Here is a 19,793-nt window from a genome sequence, read left to right on the forward strand (position 1 = left end):
ATGGACGACTAGGGCATCCAATGTGACGGGGGCCCCACAAGCCACTTTGCGCTAAGGGAATCTTTTCCTCCGAGAGTCTACAAAACTTTCAGGGAACGGCCAGTTCACAGGTCCCTCTTATTAAAGAGAGCGAAGTGACCTAAATAAGGTAGATTGTAAACTGAGTATATTTATAGGTAGGTTAAGCTTGGGTTTAATACAAATTATAAGTTACCTATAGAAATGCAATGTCATTTAACCAATGGTTGGCTTTGAACGACCTTGGTACCTTGTACCAAATATCCCGGAGTATGACGTGTCATACTCCTGAAGTGTGAAGTGTCACACTTCATGTAACCAGGGTACACTTAGGGCTACGTACCCCGTTACACAGCAGCAAGGAGAAGATGGACTTCGTAAAGTCAATTCGAGAAGGAGGCGACATTGACGACATAGGCGAGCAAAATGGCATCCCTGTCCGTAACTTGCGTCGATGGGTTGTTGAAGACAAAAGATGGCGTGAAGAGGGGAATGAAGAGCCTTACTCGTTTGGGAAACGACGTCGGCCAGAGCCTGCTCTACCCAGGGAAGCTGAAACCAATATACATGAACGGGTCGTTGGGCAGCAGGTTGATGGGGCACCTGTTGGAAGGAAAGATATCATAAGGAAAGCCCAGCAGATTTCTAAGTTGGTTAATGATCGACCAGTAGGCGAGGGATGGTATCGCCAATTCAAGGACCGTTATCCAGACTTAAGATCTCGGACTTCTCAGTCAGTGTCAAAGGCTCGCAATAATGTGACTGAATTGGAAATGGCTGCACTTTATGGGTCTTCGGGAAACGTCATTGTGGAAGATAATATGGATGGCGGCCGCATCTTCAATATTGATGAAACTGCATTTGAGAGCTCCCATGAAAAACAACTCGTGTGGTAGCCCTTAAATGTTCGAAAAACGTTTGGCACACTGATCCCACGACAAGCTTCCATCTCTCTTTCGTGGCGTGTGGTAGCGCTAGTGGTTTTGTCGGGCCGCCGTTGTTCATATTACCTGGCGAACGAGCGGAAACTGAAGTCCTCAAACTGTGCCTGCAGTTACTACTACAAAGGCATTTATGTCAGCGTCTCTTTTTGCTAAATGGATTATTTTCTTCGCTTTTTCTGTTTCTACGCCCGTCAAAAGACCACTAGTTCTCGTCATGGATGGCTGCACATCTCACATTGCTGACGAAATCGTCATAGCCGCTGATCGGGTGCTTGTCGAGCTGGTGTGCCTCCCTGCAAACGGCACGCACTTACTACAGCCGTTGGCTGTTGCTTCATTTAAGAACACCCTTCACCATCTCATCGACGCGGTGGTTCGTGCGAATGGAATTAATACTATCAGCAAGGAAAAAGCTCTTCAAATGGCTACACTAGCATGGACAAGCTGCAACTTCAAGCCAAATATTTCTTCTGGCTTTTGGAGCTGTGGGATTTCCCGTTGAATCTTATATATATGCACGAGAAACTCCACAACTTCCAACACAACGGCGTTCCTGCCAGCCTTAAAACAGCTTCCTGTTTAAGATACAAGGAAATAGTGCAGTACGACATCTTACTGCTACCTGCTCGTCGGCGCAAGCAGAGTAGAAAACAAAACCCAAAGACAGTAGCAGCTAGACTGCTAACACGCGAGAGACCAGCACTCCGAGCCAATGACCCAGAACCAAAAACGAAACAAAGCGAAGAGTAGGAGAGCTACAAAAAAACTTCGATGGGACAGCACCACGAGGAGCAGAAGCAGGAGCATGAGCACGACCGCCAGCGCGTACAGACCCAGGACCAGGAGTATGAGCTGGAGCTGAATGCAGAAGTGTCAACCCAACAAAGCAGCCAAGTCGAAACAGCTGTGTATGTGGTAAGGATGTAGATACTTTTCTTTTAATACACTCCATTCTTTGATTGTACTCGTGGTTATTATTTTATAAAGCTAACATCGGAATTTGCAGAAATTCCAGTGTACGTGTGAGATCGTGCGTAAAACGTCGTCGTCTTTACTAAAAATCAAGTCAAAATTGGACTTAAACTGGCATTTCTGCAAAATGGGCTCGAGCTTTAAGCCGCTACTACAAGCTAAAAATAGCTCGTTCGCGTTGCTCTGCACCACAATACAATGTTGAAAACCTAATGGTTACAGACGTGTTTGTAAAACGATCGCTTTCGATGTCGGTGACAATTCATGCGCTCTCAAACTCAACTTTCTGTGACGGACTTAAACTGGCAGTTTACCGTAGCTGCACATTTTATTAGATATTTTGAACTGGTACAATGTACCCTTGTGCCACGGCCAAATGTTGCTGTGCCACCACCAGCACATTTGCACCAGCTGTCAGCCTCCTAGGCATGGAGAGACAAGCCGTTTTTGCCGTCGCAGTTGGCACATGTATTTGCGCTACTGCGGTCGCTATCATCTTGGACAAGCGTACATACGATCTCCCGTCCCACGTTTTCGACCGAATAAACAATGAAGACCAATCCGTCCGCAAAAAGCTGCATGTGAAAAAGGGTCATTTATTTGAGCTATAAGGTTTTGTTTGCAGCGTGATACCTCAAGCAAGAATTGAGCTACAAGACCAAGTTAGTTAAAAAAAGATTATGACCGTGGTTTGCTTTGCACAAAGCGACAAATTTGGTGAGACGGCTTCCATGTTTTGGGGTGTCGCGTACACGCATTGTAGTCTACACAAACAACACTATTGGTGTATTATCTCGATTGGCACCGCAATCCCTTTCAATGGCTATACCGGAGGAGCTACCTGATATTGAAGCAGGGTTCGAGGCGATAGCCGGATTTCCTGACGTTGCTGGTGCACATTGATCACAATATCTCGCCCTGGCGACGTTAAGTGGTGGCATCGGCAGATATTTTTCGGCGGTCATTGTGGTGTAGTGGGATCAGCGAAATGTGCGCGATTGCTGGATCCAACTTACCAACAATGCCCAGACATCGATTAACGGATGGGGCTCACAGATGCTGCATGATCTGCTGAGCTTTCCTTACCTTGTGCACCCGTGGGTAGGGCAAGATATTGCTCTCTCGGAAACTTCCGAAGAACGCAAGTGGTGGAGATTGAGCGTCTTGGCAACACGTGGGGATGGGTTGGAGCAGTAGTGATAAGAACTTCACTCTGTGTACAATAGTATTTCAGATCCCGAGCGAGTATTCGAGCTTGATGGATCCGGGACCTAACCGTCCATTGGTCGTGGGAGTGCTTGTGAATGAGCTACCTTGTCTTTGCGCTCCTTTTCGTCGTACTTGCCGCTGCCAATAGCAGAATCAGGAGAGCTAAGAGCCGATAGGTATACCCCGGCTAGTTGTAAAATCCGAGTAGCGCTATGGATCTACACGCGTAAAGGGAAGCTCACTAGGTGCTGGAATTTGGTCAAAATATTATACAGTTATCATTACCAGCACTAGCACTTTTATTCCCAATCTTCACCTTGTGTTACAGTATGCAAATTTCTTTCTGATTTCAAGCTAAACCTATATCTGCCTGGATCTCTATTCCCTATGTACTTTACTTACTAAATGCCTTACCAGGCCTGGCTGCCTGTCCTTTCTCCCCAGTCGTATCAGTGCCAGATCCTTTGGATTCTGCTGGCGTGTATACACTTGAGGGTGATGCTGTAATTCGTGGCGTAGTCAATGTAGGGTCGTCAGATTATGGGTACATTACCCTGGATCCTAGTGACGCTAGTCTCCCTCCCGCAAGTGTGCGCTGACACTCCAACTCAGTGGACCGAGCTTTCCAGTCCCCCAACATCGCGTTACAAGCTTCGTCAGTCTCTATCTCCACGGAGATTCGAGATTTTTAGAATTTACCCTCCTTTTACTACAAGTCCCAGTCACCCGATATGTGCTCCTCGTTCCGTTGGAGCTGCACACGGGACAATGCAGCCTGGAGCACCTAGGGGTGGATCTATGACGTTTCGCAAGTCATACACCTTCAGGTGATCTCCATAGCTTTTCCTTTTTCGGAATCCCTACCCGGTCCACCTGTGCATGGTGGATCCCAACCACCTCTCATTAGGTACTGGACGAGGGTGGATCCGCGCCCCCACTTGGAGGATCTCAGTAGCGCTACTACCAGCCATGTTCGCTGACCATTGTTTATACTCATAGCCACCGATATCCCCAAGATCCAAAATGTGCAGCCTCTCATCCATGGTTCATCCCGTACACACCTATAGGGTCCGGACCCAGGTACACCACCCCTGGATCGCCCATATGCGTTGTCATTTCACGCTAATGACGTACTTTAGAGCTTCATTGCGGCAGTCTTGACTCCGATCCACGCTTATTGGCCCTGATCTACACACGAATCCTATATCCAGCAGGTACCGTCATTAATCTGGGATGGTGACAGTTCATCATATGCCACCTCTTATATCTGAGAAAGCACTTTATCATAGCCTACCTCCTGCGCGTAGCTGTCGCCATGCAACGGCGCTCCATTCGTGCCCTCCCACTATCCACACTTTTTTCAAACGCTTCTTCAGACACACGGCTCATGGCCCCACCCAAACGCACCGGCAAATGGAGTGGAAAGGAACCCACCACGACCACCTGCTACCGCCTACTACCGCCCCGAACCTTCGGTTCTTTGTACGGGCGTTATTCAATCAAGTGGATAGGTTGACGGCCGACTTGAAGACAGCTCATGCAGTGGGTGCCTTCCAAAACCCATATAAAACAGTTTAATCGCAAATTTTTTATGAGTCCTTTAATCACCCTTTTATCACGGTGGTGCGTTTTATATCGGCATTTAGAAAAACCTACATCCAACCCCCCATTAAATAGTGTTCTGTCCTAAATTGGCTGTGTTTGAAGTTCAAAACATACTGTGTTGAGTATAGGGTGACGATCGTGACAAGTCATTATAGGACAAAAATAGCTCTACAATCTCTATTTATCAAGATTGCAAAAGATCACTAAATGATTTGCACCCCCCTTCCCTGCAACATCCTGATCGAAGATCTCGATAGAGAAGCTGCTATGAGCAGCGACGGAGCGGTGTTAGTGCTCAGTGCTGCTATGCGGCGACGCGACAAACGTCGCAAGCGGTACTCTCTACTTTTGGGTCGCCTGCGACGAAGCCTCCATGAAGAGAAGCTACGTATTGAGTGGCCGAGACTCGTACGAATGAGGTACTACGTAACTCTCGACTGCTTAAAGCACCCCATGGAGTCCGACTGGATGCGATTGTGGCTTAACGGCACCGATGGGAACCTGATAACAAATACGAGCTTATCTCGGTAAGATATATCTATGTCTATCTACATAAATAGCGACCTGACAGTACAAATTGTGTATTCTGGATAGCGCTGGGCTCGAGATTCTATTAGAGCGTTTTGCGCTTTATTTTGAGCTTCCTCAGTACTCTCCGCGTGGGGGGAGACCCAGGAAGTTACAACACCACTATCAGGTTCTGGGTCTGCTGTTGTCGTTTTACGTAGGTACCATGAAAAGAGAATCGCTTTGCCTCATGTTTGCAGTGCCACCCTCCACACTATCTCGCGTGTTAAATGCTGCGTAGGACGCCATGTCTAGAGATTTAAATGGGTTTGCACCTGCGCGAATTGTGTGGCCATCACCACTTCGACAAAGGGTTTTGGCAAAGTTAGTGGAAGCCCGCCAGCCGCTCTTGCGATACACTCGGGGTTTTTTAGACGGTAAAAATTACAAGGTGAGTGGATATACTGTTTTTACTCCATATATAAAATCTAATATGTGCTGTTGTTGTAGGTGCAGCAGCCGCCAGATACTGACGTACAGAATGCACATTATAATGGCTGGCTGCACCATGTATTTGTCACTGGGACCCTTTGTTTCAGTGCTGACGGGCTAATTGTGTGGGCTAAACACAATTGCCCGGGCAGCTGGAACGACGGGGATACGAGTTTAAGCTTCCGGCAAAAGTTGGTGGACTCGAGATTAAATCCAGATTCGCGTTACGGCGTCGTAGCGGATAGCGCTTTTCCGTGCGCTAACGAGATGAAAGGACGCATATTAACTCCTCTAATAGATGGAGATTTGGGACGTTTAACTCCATCGGTGCGGCCAGTTGCAAGAGCTCTCTCTGGGACCATCACGTTCATTCGCCAGTCGGCAGAGTGGGGCATGGGCTCCATTGAGAAGGTGTATGGACGTCTACTAATGCCGCTCCCATTCGAGATGCCTAAGCGTCAAAAGCGACTTGACAACCTCTTTCGGTTGGCGAGCTTCCAAGTCCGCGCAGTGGGTATTAGCCAAATTCGCACTACAAATCTACAGAGACAAGTACAATTGACATTAAATGTATTGTGGCTATCATTGTTGATGTTGCCTCAAGTCGCTACTACTATTCTTAATCATTTTCTTCCACTCATGTTACTTAACAGAATCATCATCTGCTCATGCCGCTGCCTGGCTTCCGCTCTCTCCAACTCCATTCGCTCTTCGTGTCGCCTTCGTTCTTCAGCCCGCTCTTGATCTCTCTCAGCTCGGGCCGCTACTTCCTTCCGCCGTTCTTCTTCACGACGCAGTTTTTCGTCAAGACGCTGTTGTTGCCGTTGTTCAGCTAAGGCTGCCTCCGCTCTACGGTCACTATCTCGTTGTTCAGCTAAGGCTGCCTCCGCTCTACGGTCACTATCCGTTGTTCAGCTAAGGCTGCCTCCGCTCTACGGTCACTATCTCGTTGTTCGCGCTCTCTTTTATCTGCGAGCTCTCGTTCTTCTCGTTCCTCGCGTCTGCGTTTGGCATCCGCACGAGCAGAGTTGAGCGAGGAGTCACTAATAATTGCAAAACCGGGTGAGCTCAGGTCCGACGTCGTTTGAGATACACACTGAGCGGGAGACAGCACCTTAGAGAAATCTATGCGCGCCATCAGCGCTTCACGTCGACTTGGTCTTGCAGGTGACCATCGATCAGCTGTTGAGGCTTGAGAGCTTTGGAGTCTGGGAGATCCACCCGTTGTTGACGCCTCGTCGAACAGAGAAGGAGGCGGCGTGTACGATTCGGTCACAGTCGACTGACTGCACCTGTCAGCTGGGTCCACAGTAGTGGAAGACGTCGTTACCTCAGCCTGAGACTCAGGCTCCAGACTGAAGTCTTTGAGCGACGTGACGGACTCGCCGCCACGCCGCCGTTGTAATGCACTCACCCCTTCATCAAAGCTTGGTGGTCGATCAGAGTGATCACGAGACTCGTCACGAACGCGTTTAAGTCGATTCCCAACGTAATGGAGAGGCTCAGAGGAAGTCTCGCAGTCAAGAGATTGATTGATAGTAGTAGGCGCTACCATTCCGGGGCTAACACATATTAAACACAACACAAATCGGGTAAACGCGTACGCTTCTCCGAGACGATACTCCAAAAAGAAAACCATCACCTTGTAGCTGCGTTTAGGAGCTTGGGGGCCGTTGCGGAAATGTTCTGCCTCGTACCTGGGGGCCAATAGAGCCATAGCACAAGTTAACAAGTTAATAAAGTCTGACAAACAATTCGGCGGGAGAATATGCCCTACTTACAGCCACCGTGAGTCTGATTGTGCGGTAGAAGAATGTTTTTGGAATGCAGTGAGGCCGCGGTAGGCGCAAAGCTTCGCGCCTTCGAATCATTTGAAGATACGCTTTTCAACTTCAATTTTAAGAAATGTGCTAGTTAGGGGAATCGCTTAATCACAAACAACATATTAATACAAATTACTTTTTAAATAGCTGCTAAATTGGGGTGCGTGATTAAAGCGGATAAAACGGGATAAAGCGGGAAGTTTGGTGAGACGCGACGTGGGCGACCGCCTTGATTTGTTTGTGTGAAAATAGGATATTTACAATTTCTAAAAATGGTTTTCTTTTTGGAGCAGCTTTTTGTGAGACGTATTTTTTTGTGCGTTCGCATGGTTTTAACACCTCGATATTCGTAGCCTCGACCACAACTTTCCCGTTCGTGATACATGTACCGGTACAAGCACGGTGCGTGTACGGTGCAATACACACTTCACGCTTTTAACATGTAGTCGAGTTTCGCACATTTGCCATTCTTATGACTCCACAAGTTTAGATTGTTTGACAAATCTAATCAAATCTAAAAAAAGGATCAGATCTCATCGAGCTCTTTGTCCTTTTGATATGCTAGGATAGGTTAGCAAATCGGTCCTAATTATTTACCACAAAATATACAACACAATTATAAAAATTCAGAATACAAATAATTTGCGTGAGTGATATAGGGCTAGGTGCTTTATTACTATAATATAATTACTGTTTTATTTATAGGCGTGGAGATTTCCAAAATCGTGCCGTTATTATAGACAGAAAAGAGGAAATCCTGAGAAATTATAAGGGGAGTGGCGATTATACTGATTTTTTGTAAGAGCATCAAGATTGGGCACCTTTTTTCGCATACCAAGGCATTCTCGAATAACAACCTACATCCGCTTTGATAGGTCCCCCTGGTAGAATTTCCTTTTTTTCAAGGGGTACTTTTCAAAACTTCAAAAGGGTGAGTTGCACGTTTTCTGAATGCAGTACCTACCTGACAATTAAGCGATGTTCAAGTTGGATTGGACTCCAATCGCACGATAAGTACAGTATATGTATACTCCGAGCGAGTTTCGTCTGTGCTATAATGTAGTCGTGGAGCTGCACAGGTCTCTAATATAGACCTGTGTAGCTCCACGACATGCATTGAAAACTTGTTGGATTGTTCAAGAAGAGTGCAGAACATATACAGTACTGCACCCCGTTTTCGCGCCCTTGGACCTTTGGTAAACTTCCGGATGTGATGAGCCTGAATTCAAATGAACATTAGTACGTATGCTAAAATCGAATTTACTTGCAAATCCTATATGGTCCACCCCCGCGAAAACGGGGTGCAGTACTGTACCGTATTAATACCTCACGAGAAAGCGATACCGGTACATGTACTGTACATGGATCCTTGATTATGTACCGAATCAGCAGTGCTTACTTTTCTAAAAACAGTTTGATTAAAAACAATTAAAATAGTGTAATTAATGTAGTACTTTAACGTAACTTCGGTAAAACGATAATTTTAGCTACATTTATTATTACATCAAATTTTGATACACGGATACCGGAATTGACGGTATTTTTGCAACCGATCAATTTTTTGCAACCGGTGGCCCGTAAAAAGTCTGCAGCACCAACAAAATTAACCAGTTTGGCATCAAAACAGTGTCCCAGTTAAAGCGCGCTATTGCTTACAATATTGTGAGCAATGCGACGGTTTCAAATGGACAGGAGTATCTTGTGCGAGATTTTACGCCTTCCGCTGTTCTTACGGTTTTGACTTGAAAGGTACTTTTTACACGGTTGCAGAAAACACGTAAATTCCGGTACAGCATTTCCATGTCAGACAAAAAGTCGCACCCTCTCTGTAAGCTATTTTCTAACTGTACAATCAATAATATTCAAACATGTAAAAACAGTTTTTTGATAATACATGTTGATAAATAATTGAATTTTACCTGTCCTAATATCAATAATGCAGATATAATATATAATTGGATGAGTGGGTATTAATACAATACAGTACCAGGTATCGGTTTATTATATTAATACCATGCCAGAGTTTCTTTAAGTTTCCTTCGCATGACTCTGCGAACGCCGGGATACGCATTTGTGATCTGTATGCGCTGTCTCTCCTGCATGTAATTACTAATTTGCTTACAATTTGAGAGATTCGGCAATTCTCTTCCGCCGGCGAGTTAAGGACGATGAAGGTCAGCATCGTTCTGCTTACTGCACTTGTCGCGTTTGCTGCAGCCCAAGCCCATGAAGCAGCCAATTCGACCGTGAAGTACATCGACTATTCGAGTTTGAAGAAGTTCACGCGAGCTCCATCGACGAAGCAGTCCAGCACGACAGGCTCTCATGAACAACAGCAGCAACAACAGGAATATGAACAGCAACAACAGCAACAGTCCAGCTGGACAGGCTCTCAAGAGCAGCGATCGAAACTCCGACTCCGACACGAGTGCCTACTCCTACCCGACCGGACACTAGCCAGACCGAAGCTTCGACCCCCGTTCCGACCCCAGCCTCGACGCCAGCCCCGACGCCTGCCCCAACACCGGACCCTGGTCCGTGGGAAGCGAAGTGGATCGACCACGACCAAGTCAAGCCATTTTCTCAACCGGAGCCTCTGACAATCTCAGAGAAGGCAGCAGTCAAGTTCAAGCCTCAGATTCACGTCACAAATGGATGCCACCCGTACCCTGCGGTGAACGAAGCCGGCGAGACCAGCAGTGGTCTCAAGACGAAGGGTGCTCCCAGCGCTGGGTGCAAGGGATCTGGATGGGGTTCTCAGGTGTACGGCCGATCAACGTGGGTCGATGGTGTCTGGGCCATTATGTACTCGTGGTATTTCCCAAAGGACTCGCCATCCTCGGGTCTGGGCCATCGCCACGACTGGGAACACGTTATCGTTTGGATTGACAACCCCGGCATTGAAAGCCCCAAAATTTTGGCTGTCACACCATCGGCTCATGACGGCTATTCCAAGCAGGTCCCTCCGAAATCGGATTGCGTTGACGGTACAAGCGTCAAGGTCAACTATGAGAGTACCTGGCCAGTCAATCATGCGCTCGAATCCACTTCCAAGGGCGGCGACTTTCAGGACCTTATCATGTGGGACCAGCTGTCGGAGAATGCCCGTCGCGCGATGAACGGGGTTGGCTGGGGCAAGGCGAACACGCCCTTCAACGATGGTAACTTTAAATCCAAGCTGAAGAAAGCGTGGCCTTTTGCGAAGTAGCTAGGGCCAACTTGTGTTGCAGTGCGTGATGTGATAACAAAGTGCAACAAGACATATAATTCTACATGTCTTAGTACTCGCAGTAGGATTTGTCGTTGTTCCACCATAATCGCTTAAAGTAAAGGCAACGTTACGGTTACGCCATGCCAAAGCACCAATTGATTATGTTGATATCGGAAAAAATAATTGCGGAACTGCAATTATTGCAAATTTAGTATTATTATAATAATTACTATTGATCCCTAACAAACAAGTATAATAAAACATTGGTCCAGTTATTGCAATAAAATACGGCCATCCAGACCCGGTTCACTTTTGCGCGACCGGTTCGCCAAAAACCGGTCCTTCTGAGCGGTTTGGCTGTCGCTATCAGTGTTTAACTAAAGTGAATGGCTAAGCAAGCTCAACGCGGACTTTGCTGCCAATACTTGTAGCTACAGCTCACATCTCATTTTCTAAACTACGACAATGGCGACAAACAGGGACTTCTGTGTATTTTTCGTCGAGCCCCAAGGCGAAGGAATCCATCACTGCAAGATTAGCGGTGCTAGCCGCAAGCAGCTGCCCGGTAGGGGATATTCCAGTCTCGTGTCACACCTGTCGCGCCGCCATGAGGACTTCCGTGCGCAGCACGCCGCGCACAACCACGGCACCGAGCGCCCCCTTCAAGATTTTGGGTTCGTATCTGAGGATATCTACCATCGCTACCAGAGGCATACCACTTAGCGAGGTAGGTGACGAACTTACAAGGGCCATGTCCAAGTGAAGATCGACCAACTCAAAAGCCGTCAAGGCAGACATGAATACGGTAGCTGCAAAGTTGGATATCGTGATCTCCGACGAGATGGGCATCCTTTTTGGCATTAGGTACGACGGCTGGACCCATGGCACCATGTATTTTGTTGCTGCCATCGAACTCTACGTGGTCGGCGGACGCCTCCAGCAAACCCTTCTTGCCATGGCCCCGTTGGATGAAGGGGGCCAAAATTCTGATGCTCACATCTCCCTCTTTCGGAACGTGTTGGCGGTTTATAACAAACTGTCGACATGATCCTGTTTTTGGTCGCCGATAATTGTAGCACCAATCACAGTATTCCCATCGAGCTCGGCATCCCGTTGGTCGGTTGTGCGTCGCACCGATTTAATCTGGCAGTTGAAAGCTCTTAACTGAACACAAACAGCTGCTGCAACAGGTCAACAGCCTGGTGCTGCAGCTGCACCAGCCAAACAATGCGGCGGAGCTCGCTAAGGTCACCCGCTACGCGTGAAGAAACGCAACGTGACTCGCTGGTCATCTACCTACGATATGCTGCAACGCTACGGAGCGATAGCGGCGATTTGACCTGTAGAAGCTGTAGGAGAGATAATACCGTCAACTAGCGACCACAAGAGATTAGTGGGGCTCTTGAAGCACTGAGAGAAGCTCGACAATGTGTGCAAGCGTTTGCCGTCCGAGGCCACTACCATAAGCGAGGTCCGACTCCTTTTTGACTCGGTCATTGTAGACTATCCAATTACGGGCGGTCACCTTAATAAAATGACTACGCGCGACTACGTTCAAAAGACTCGCCACCTCGCGTCATGCATCGTGACAAATCCGATTGCAACAGCATCGCAGGTCCATGTATTCGTATTCGGCATGCGTGAAGGCATGCCACGGTACTGCCTGACCCGAGCGGAACCTTCCTCTCTCGAGGAAGCATTCGCCCTCGCATTACGCGAAGACTACGTTGTGGCGGCGTCTTACGCGCGCGCGATGTCTACGGCAGCTCGTGAGTCAGCCCCCGAGCCCATGGAGATCGACGCGATTGACGCGTCGAATAGTCACCGTCAGTCGACTTCTCGTGGGCCCAACGGCCGTCCTAATCGCCCGCTCACTTGCTTCCGCTGCCGGAAGATCGGTCATCGCGCGACAGAATGCCGCGCGCCGGCGCCGGTACTCGCGCACACCGCCGAAGTCTCACCTGCCGTTCAGTCAAAAAACGGTCAGGGCCAGTAGGTGCGGGGCACCCTACTGGCTGGAATGGAGGTCCGGGTCCCCCGGTGGCTACCCAACCTTCTAGCCCTCCTGTGCTCCACGCACACTTTAATGCCACCACCACGTCGGACGACTCGAGGCTGATCATCGTCAGTCTTCATGTCGCCGGCGCCCGGCGACCACTTCGCGCACTCCTGGACTCAGGAGCTTCGAATAACTTCTTCCGCGAATCGTGCTTATTGATGCTTCCAAGAGAGATCGCAGTCCGTAATGGTCGAGGTCAGGTCGTCGTCAAACTTGCTGACGGAAAGCCACGCCGCGGCGCGAGATCACGTTGCCGTACACATTCGACGGCTTCCGCAGCAACGACGACTTCCTCGTGATTGAGATGAACTACGCGTTCGACTGCATCTTGGGTATCCCGTGGCTGTCACGATATCAACCAGAGATTGACTGGTTGGCTCGGTCCGTTAAACACCGCTCTGGCTTCGATGTGAGTGAGGTGTTCACGCACCTCCTGGTTGCCCAGAAGGACTGGCCCCATGTCAGGGTCGTGGACCGGTTGTCCACAATGCAGGTTGAGCAGAGAGCGAGCGATGGCCCTCTCTGTATGTCTTGCACAGCGCTGTTGCGCGAAAACCCCTCGCTGCGAAGCGAGGTTGTTAACACTTTGGCGGTAGAGCAGGGGCTCCCGCAATCCGAGCAGGCGGTCGAGCATGAGTTCCCGTCACACAACACGACGGTCGAGCATGGGTTCCCGTCACGCAACACGGCGGTCGAGCATGGGTTCCCGTCACGCAACACGGCGGTCGAGCATGGGTTCCCGCAACACACCAAGGCGGTTGAGCATGGGTTCCCGCAAAACACTCTAGCGATTGAGCAGAGGTTCCCGCAACGCGATTCGGCGGTCGAGCAGTTGGAGCTCCCGTCATCCACAGCGGTGGTCGAGCAGTTGACACTCCCACCGGCTACGACGGCAATCGAGCAGGGGCTCTCGCCAGTCGAAGGCGCGGTCGAGCATCGGGAGCTCCCGCGCACTACCGACACGGTTGATGGTGCCTCCGTGTCTAGAGGGGGGTGATTCCTCGTCCAGCGATAGCGAGTCTTCTGTCTCGAGCAGCGGTTCGAGACGCCACAAGAAGAAATCCAAGCGACGCCGTCTTAAGCGACGTGGTCAGCCCACCGCCGATATCGCAGTGAATGAGTCCATACACGTCCTGGAACACGTGGAAGGAGGCGCCGTTCGCTCACGCACACTTGACATTAAGAGCCCACCTCGCGAAGCTTCTTCCATCACACGCCTTCCGGGCCTTTCCTAAAAGCATTTTCTGCGCGATCTAAAGTCAGGAGACATCGAGCAGGTCTGCTTGATCACCGAGTTTGCCTCGGCGGAAGAGATCCACACGGTCGCTACCGACAATCTTCCACTTCGTCCAAAGAACGCTGACCCGAAGTCGGCGCGCGAAGAGCGCTTCGCTGCCCAGTCGTGGGAGTCACTCCGCGACTCGGGCAATCCAGTATACGACACCGTCCGCGAGTTCGCGGATGTTTTTCCCGACAAGATTCCAGCTGAGCTCCCTGCTGACAGAGGCATTCGCCATGAGATTGATCTCACGCCGGGTTCCAAGTACTGCGTGACGCGACAGTTGCCCCTCCCACGCGATCAGGTTAAAGCCATTGACGACTTCTTCGAGAGCCGCCGCAAAGCGGGTCACGTGCGCGAGAGTACCTCGCCACACTCGAGTCCGACGTTCTGCGTGAAGAAGGCCACGGGTAGTTGGCGCATTGTTCACGCTTCTAACAAGCTAAACGACGCCACCATCCCAGCACAAACACCGATCCCTCGGAAGGAAAGGGTACTTGTCACCATGGGCCGCAGTGTTATTTTTAGCGCCATCGACCTGACCGATGGCTTCTATCAGATCTCGATGCGACTCAGCGACATCCCGCTCACAGCGGTGAGCACTCCCAGCGGGATGCTGTGGGAGTGGCTTGTCATGCCGCAGGGCCTGAAAAACGCACCAGCCACGTTCAATCGCATGGTTTCCCACGTTCTGCGCCCACTTCGCGACTTCGCTCCGAGCTACTTCGAAGACATCTTCGTTCACAGCCGCGCTGAGGGCGATCTCAGCGCCACAGAAGTTCACATGAATCACTTACGACAAGTGTTCCAAGTCATGCGCGAAAACAAACTGTACGCGAACTTGAAGAAGTGCATCTTCTGTGCCCCGGAGATTCCGGTGCTTGGCTGTTATGTGAGCAAAAATGGTGTCCGAGCGGATCCTGAGAAGGTCTCGTCCATCTGTGCGTGGCCCACGCCGCATAATCAGACTGAATTGCGTCAGTGGCTTGGACTCGCAAATTAGCTCCACAAGTACACGAAAAATTACGCTGGTCTGATCCAGCCATTGTCTTCATTGCTAAAGAAAGACATCACGTGGTCGTGGACTCCCGAACATCAGTCAGCCTTTAATGCAGTGAAGAAAAGCTTGGCGGAGGCCCCAATCCTGGCGCTTCCAGATGACTCAAAGCCATTCCACGTTGTTTGCGACGCGAGCGACTTCGCCATCGGCTGTGCACTGATGCAGTTCGACGACGAAGGTCGCGAACGCGTCGTGAGTTACCAATCCAGACAGATGAAGCCCGCTGAGAAGAATTATCCGGTCCACGACAAGGAACCCCTTGCGATGCGCTACGCACTGATCAAATTCAGAGTGTACTTACTCGGTGAGTAGACATTCGCGATCTACACAGATCACGCGTCGCTGCGAACAGCGACGAAGAGCCCTCATCTCTCTCAGCGCATGGCACGATGGCTGTCATTCTTCTCCGAGTACAATCTCGTCGTTCACTACAAGCCAAGCAAGAATAACATCCTTGCGGATGCCCTATCTCGGCGCCCTGATTACGATCCACGCCGAGATTTGGGTCGTCAGTCACTTGAAGACGCGGACGACGACGAATTCGTCTGCGCCACATGTGTGGCTGCAGGTGTGAGCCTGATGACGGCGGTATCTCCAATACTTCCCCTGCGGGAAGAGATCTCTGCCGCGTATCGAGATGACTCGATATATGCCGGTATCCTGGAACACCTTCGCACACCAAGTGATGCCACGCTAAAGACACTGAGCCGCTCCACACGCGACAGATTCACAGATACCAACTTGACGAAGATCTGCTGATGTACAGTATCGATCGATTCGATGCTCCTCGCGTCGTTGTTCCCACCGACCCCGATCTACGCGCAAGAATTATACACGAATTCTATGACGCTCCAGTAGTGTGGCCACTTGGGCCGTGAGAAGACTTTCGCAGCGGTATCCCGCGAATTCTACTGGCCTCACCTATACAAGTGGGTGCGCAAGTGGGTCCGCTCCTGCGAAACTTGTCAACGCGTTAAACCGTCACCGTCATCGCAAGCTCCGCTGCCTTCTCTCCCTCTGGCGACAGAGGCGTGGCGCTCTGTGTCAATGGACTTCATATTCGGTCTCCCACCCGATACTGACGGTCGTACTGGTGTTCTGGTCTTCGTGGATCGCTTTAGCAAGATGTGCCATCTCGTTCCGGCTCCGGACTCAATCACCGTGGCCGATACCGCGGTGCACTTTGTCGACGCTGTCTTCCGACATCACGGCCTTCCTGAATCAATCGTCTCTGACCGCGATCCCCGATTCACATCGGCGTTCTGGACAAAACCCTTCGACCTCCTGGGCATTAAACCCCTCATGTCGACGGCGGCGCACCCGGAGACTGACGGGCAAACGAAACGCGTCAACCGCGTGCTAGAAGATGTTCTGCGCAGTTACGCCTCGTCCTTCGAGAACTAAAGTTCCTTCCTGCCTCTTACGGAGTTTGCACTCAACAATGCCGAACACGCGTCGACGGGATTGACTCCGTTCTTCGTCAACAACGCGCGTCATCCACGTGTCCCCGCACAACTTGCTGTGGGCCAACCCACGGCGACTGATAGCTTCACTCTGGACGGGGAGGAATGTGATAACCCTGCCCAACCGGTTCCGATACTGGTTCAACCACCGGTTTCCGGTGAGACAACGGTTCTGCCGTCTACGAGTTCAGCTACTCCTGCAGTGGACATCAACGCGGTGACGCGTTTACAGTCGAAGAAGATCCTCGCACCCGCGCAATCCACGTCGTCGCCGTTAGTTGACTGGGCTCACCGAACGCTGATCGCTCCAGCACAGCCACACTCGACTGTGGCTAACTACGCGCCGAAAGCTCCAGCGCGACCCGCTGACAAGGCAGCGGTATCCGACTTTGTCCTTCATCGTCAATCGGTCACCCGATTCGTCCGTGACGCGCTACAACTCGCGGTTGACAAGCAGAAGGAAAACGCTGACAAACGTGGCCGCAAGAACACAAGTGCATACAAGATTGGTGAGCGTGTATTACTCTCAACGGATGGAATTCGTACCTCTGCTATTACGAACCTAGGCGCGAGCAAACTCGCGCCGCGCTACATTGGGCCACTCAAAGTACTACGAGTTATGGGTGATGCCTACACGCTAGACATTCCTACGTCGCTACGACTACACCCGACGTTCTACGTCGGGCGACTTAAGAAGTATCTTCCCGCGATGATCCCGGAGGCGGAGCAGGAGCATGCGTTGAGCGGCCCTCGCGATGAGCCTGTCGAGCCAGCGTCCCATCTGTCCCAGTTCCCCGCTCGCGCGGAAGAGCTCCTCCCCTCGGTCCGCCAAACACCTGCGCCTCCAGACTACGCAGTCGCTGCAAGAGTTCACGATTCGACTGCCGCAGACTACTCGCCGTCGCCTCGGCGTTCCGAGAGCTCTCAGCCGCCCGCTCGGCCTCCTCCTGTGCGTCCCGAGAAGTGTTCAGCGCCTGCTCAACGTCGTCCTGGTCCACCAGGTCGCGTCGAATTCCACCTCGACGGTCCTCCACCCATCGTTGACTCGAATGGAGATACGTGCTGGATCGTGGACCGTATTGTTGATCACGAAGATCCTCCCCGCGCGCGTCACTCGACCAAGTCGTCGGCTCAACACGCGGCTCCCGCCGCGCGAAGTATAAGGTACGATGGCTCGTGTTTCAACCTGCTGATGATACGTGGGAGCCTCGCGCCAACTTGCTTCGTGACGTTTCAGATGTCGTCCACGAGTACGACTTCAGCCTTGAGTCAAACGCGGCCGCGAGCGACCTCGCGGCGATCGAGAATGCGATCGACTACGCGCCCGACGAGACGTCGAATGCGCCGGAGACGGGCTCCGCCGCGAACGCTGTCGGCGCGAGCCGCCGCGAATAGCCGCCTGGGTGAACTCGGAGAGTGAGCGCTTATACTTCTCGATCCAAGCGTGTTCGGTCGGCATGAGCGGATACTCGACAATATGCTGATCCCACTCAGCTTGCGTCGGGCGTCGCCCGATGTCACACGAACCAACCTTCGCGTACGTTGACATAGCACAAACGGTCTTCGGTCCAAGCGTCGTCGCAGACTTTCAGGCGCAGATCACCGAGTGAATTCTCGGCTTGTAGGGCTTCGCGATCACCGAGCCAGTCGACGACACTTTGCCCAGCCTCTTGCGTCCGATTCCACCGCCGGATGAATGCGCACCATGATCTCTGCAAAGCTTCGTACGACGCGCCGTCGAGTGCTTTGTTCCGGAGACGCCTGAAGCGCCGAAAGTGGTCCTGCATGGTGTCCAGCGCGTCCGGGGTCACCGCCCCGGACAAGTCGTACAGCGCCCACGGCTTCATATCCTCGTTCATCACGCCGGGCCGAGCCCCAAGTCGACTCACGCTCTCAGGTGTGATATCAGCGGTCCACCCACTGTTCAGCGTCGTCGCCGACGCTGGAGCCGTCCGCGTTGTTCCGCTTCCTGTTTGGTTCGCCGCCCCCATCTGCTGCGCCATGTTGTTCTCGTCCGCGCAAGTTGTATTGTGCTGATCCTGGGCTTCGCAGGAGCCCCCGCCCGTTAAGTTCTCAAGCGTTCTCTTCTCCGCCATTTCCCAGTTTTTCCCGATTGCTCTCCGAAGTGCACTCCGTTAGGTGATTGCTGTCTTAAGAGGGGGGAGATGTAATGGGCCCTCCCAAGTTACATATGTAGGTACTTTTATAGGTTCTTTGTAGTGGTTCACACCATTACAGAAGTAGGTAGATTTGCACTACAAAAGTAGGTGCAGCAGCACACGAGTAGCGTGTGCTGAACTGCCGTCGCCCTATTGGTTGAAATATGGGGAGCCAGACCCATAATCAACCAATAGGAAGTTGACGTGTATTTGAGTGGTCAGGGCAAGCCGCCCTGGACCTAAAAAAAACAGAGCTGATTTTCCCTCAGACTAAGTACTTGGTTTCAGTATCACTGGACTTGTACGCTTCCTCATCACTACGTGTAAGCAAGTAGCGGACACCCCAGGCCCGTTACAGGCCCAAGAAGCGTCACGTGGCTCGAGCGACGTACACGCCGTTGGCAGCAGTGGTGCCACTGACATCAAACGCCTGTGAACGTCCCTTCTCGAAGTGCAAGATGGTCCCGCAACGGAGCAGCATGCTTCCCGCGCACTTTAAGATGCTCATGTTTCTCGATGCAAACAAGGATAAGTGGGACGTCACAAGTCTGGCCTAGGAAAGATCATCATTTTGATAAGGTGACAAGGTTAATGCACGTATTGCCAATAATTGCGCCGTAGCTATTATTGCTCCCTGTTGTATTGCCTTTTTTGTTAAGGAGAACACGTGAAGTCAATGCCGTATCTGATTGTATTTTCCGATGTCTAAATACTACTACTGTAGTACTCATGAATTACAAAGGGCATTTATTTTACAATGCCTGGAAATACGACGGACTGACCAAAGTCTTCTCAAACGGTAGCACAAGCTACGATGCTATGAGCCCATATCGCCATCCAATTGAACCACCTCTTGCAGCTTCAGCTAGAGCTGTCTGCCTTTCCACGTCCGCTACAACTAGCCTAGTATACTATTAATAGGGCACTGCCACTGCTGCCACGAATCCTATAGTGTTGGAGGCAGGACCAAAAGTAGGGAAGCCCGAAAAAAC

The 19,793-nt window shown here is 50.9% G+C and overlaps 1 protein-coding gene across 1 annotated transcript; it reads left to right on the forward strand.

Moving 5' to 3' along the window:
* Positions 1 to 9,950: 9,950 nt before the first annotated feature.
* Positions 9,951 to 10,778, forward strand: PITG_10839 (NPP1-like protein; the record flags this gene model as incomplete). The annotated part of the gene is made up of 1 exon (XM_002901612.1): positions 9,951 to 10,778. One exon carries the CDS (start codon positions 10,374 to 10,376, stop codon positions 10,776 to 10,778), a length of 405 nt encoding a protein of 134 aa, XP_002901658.1.
* Between the last annotated feature and the right edge of the window lie 9,015 nt (positions 10,779 to 19,793).

Source organism: Phytophthora infestans, genomic scaffold, assembly GCF_000142945.1.
Source record: "Phytophthora infestans T30-4 supercont1.20 genomic scaffold, whole genome shotgun sequence".
Lineage (NCBI taxonomy): Eukaryota > Oomycota > Peronosporomycetes > Peronosporales > Peronosporaceae > Phytophthora > Phytophthora infestans.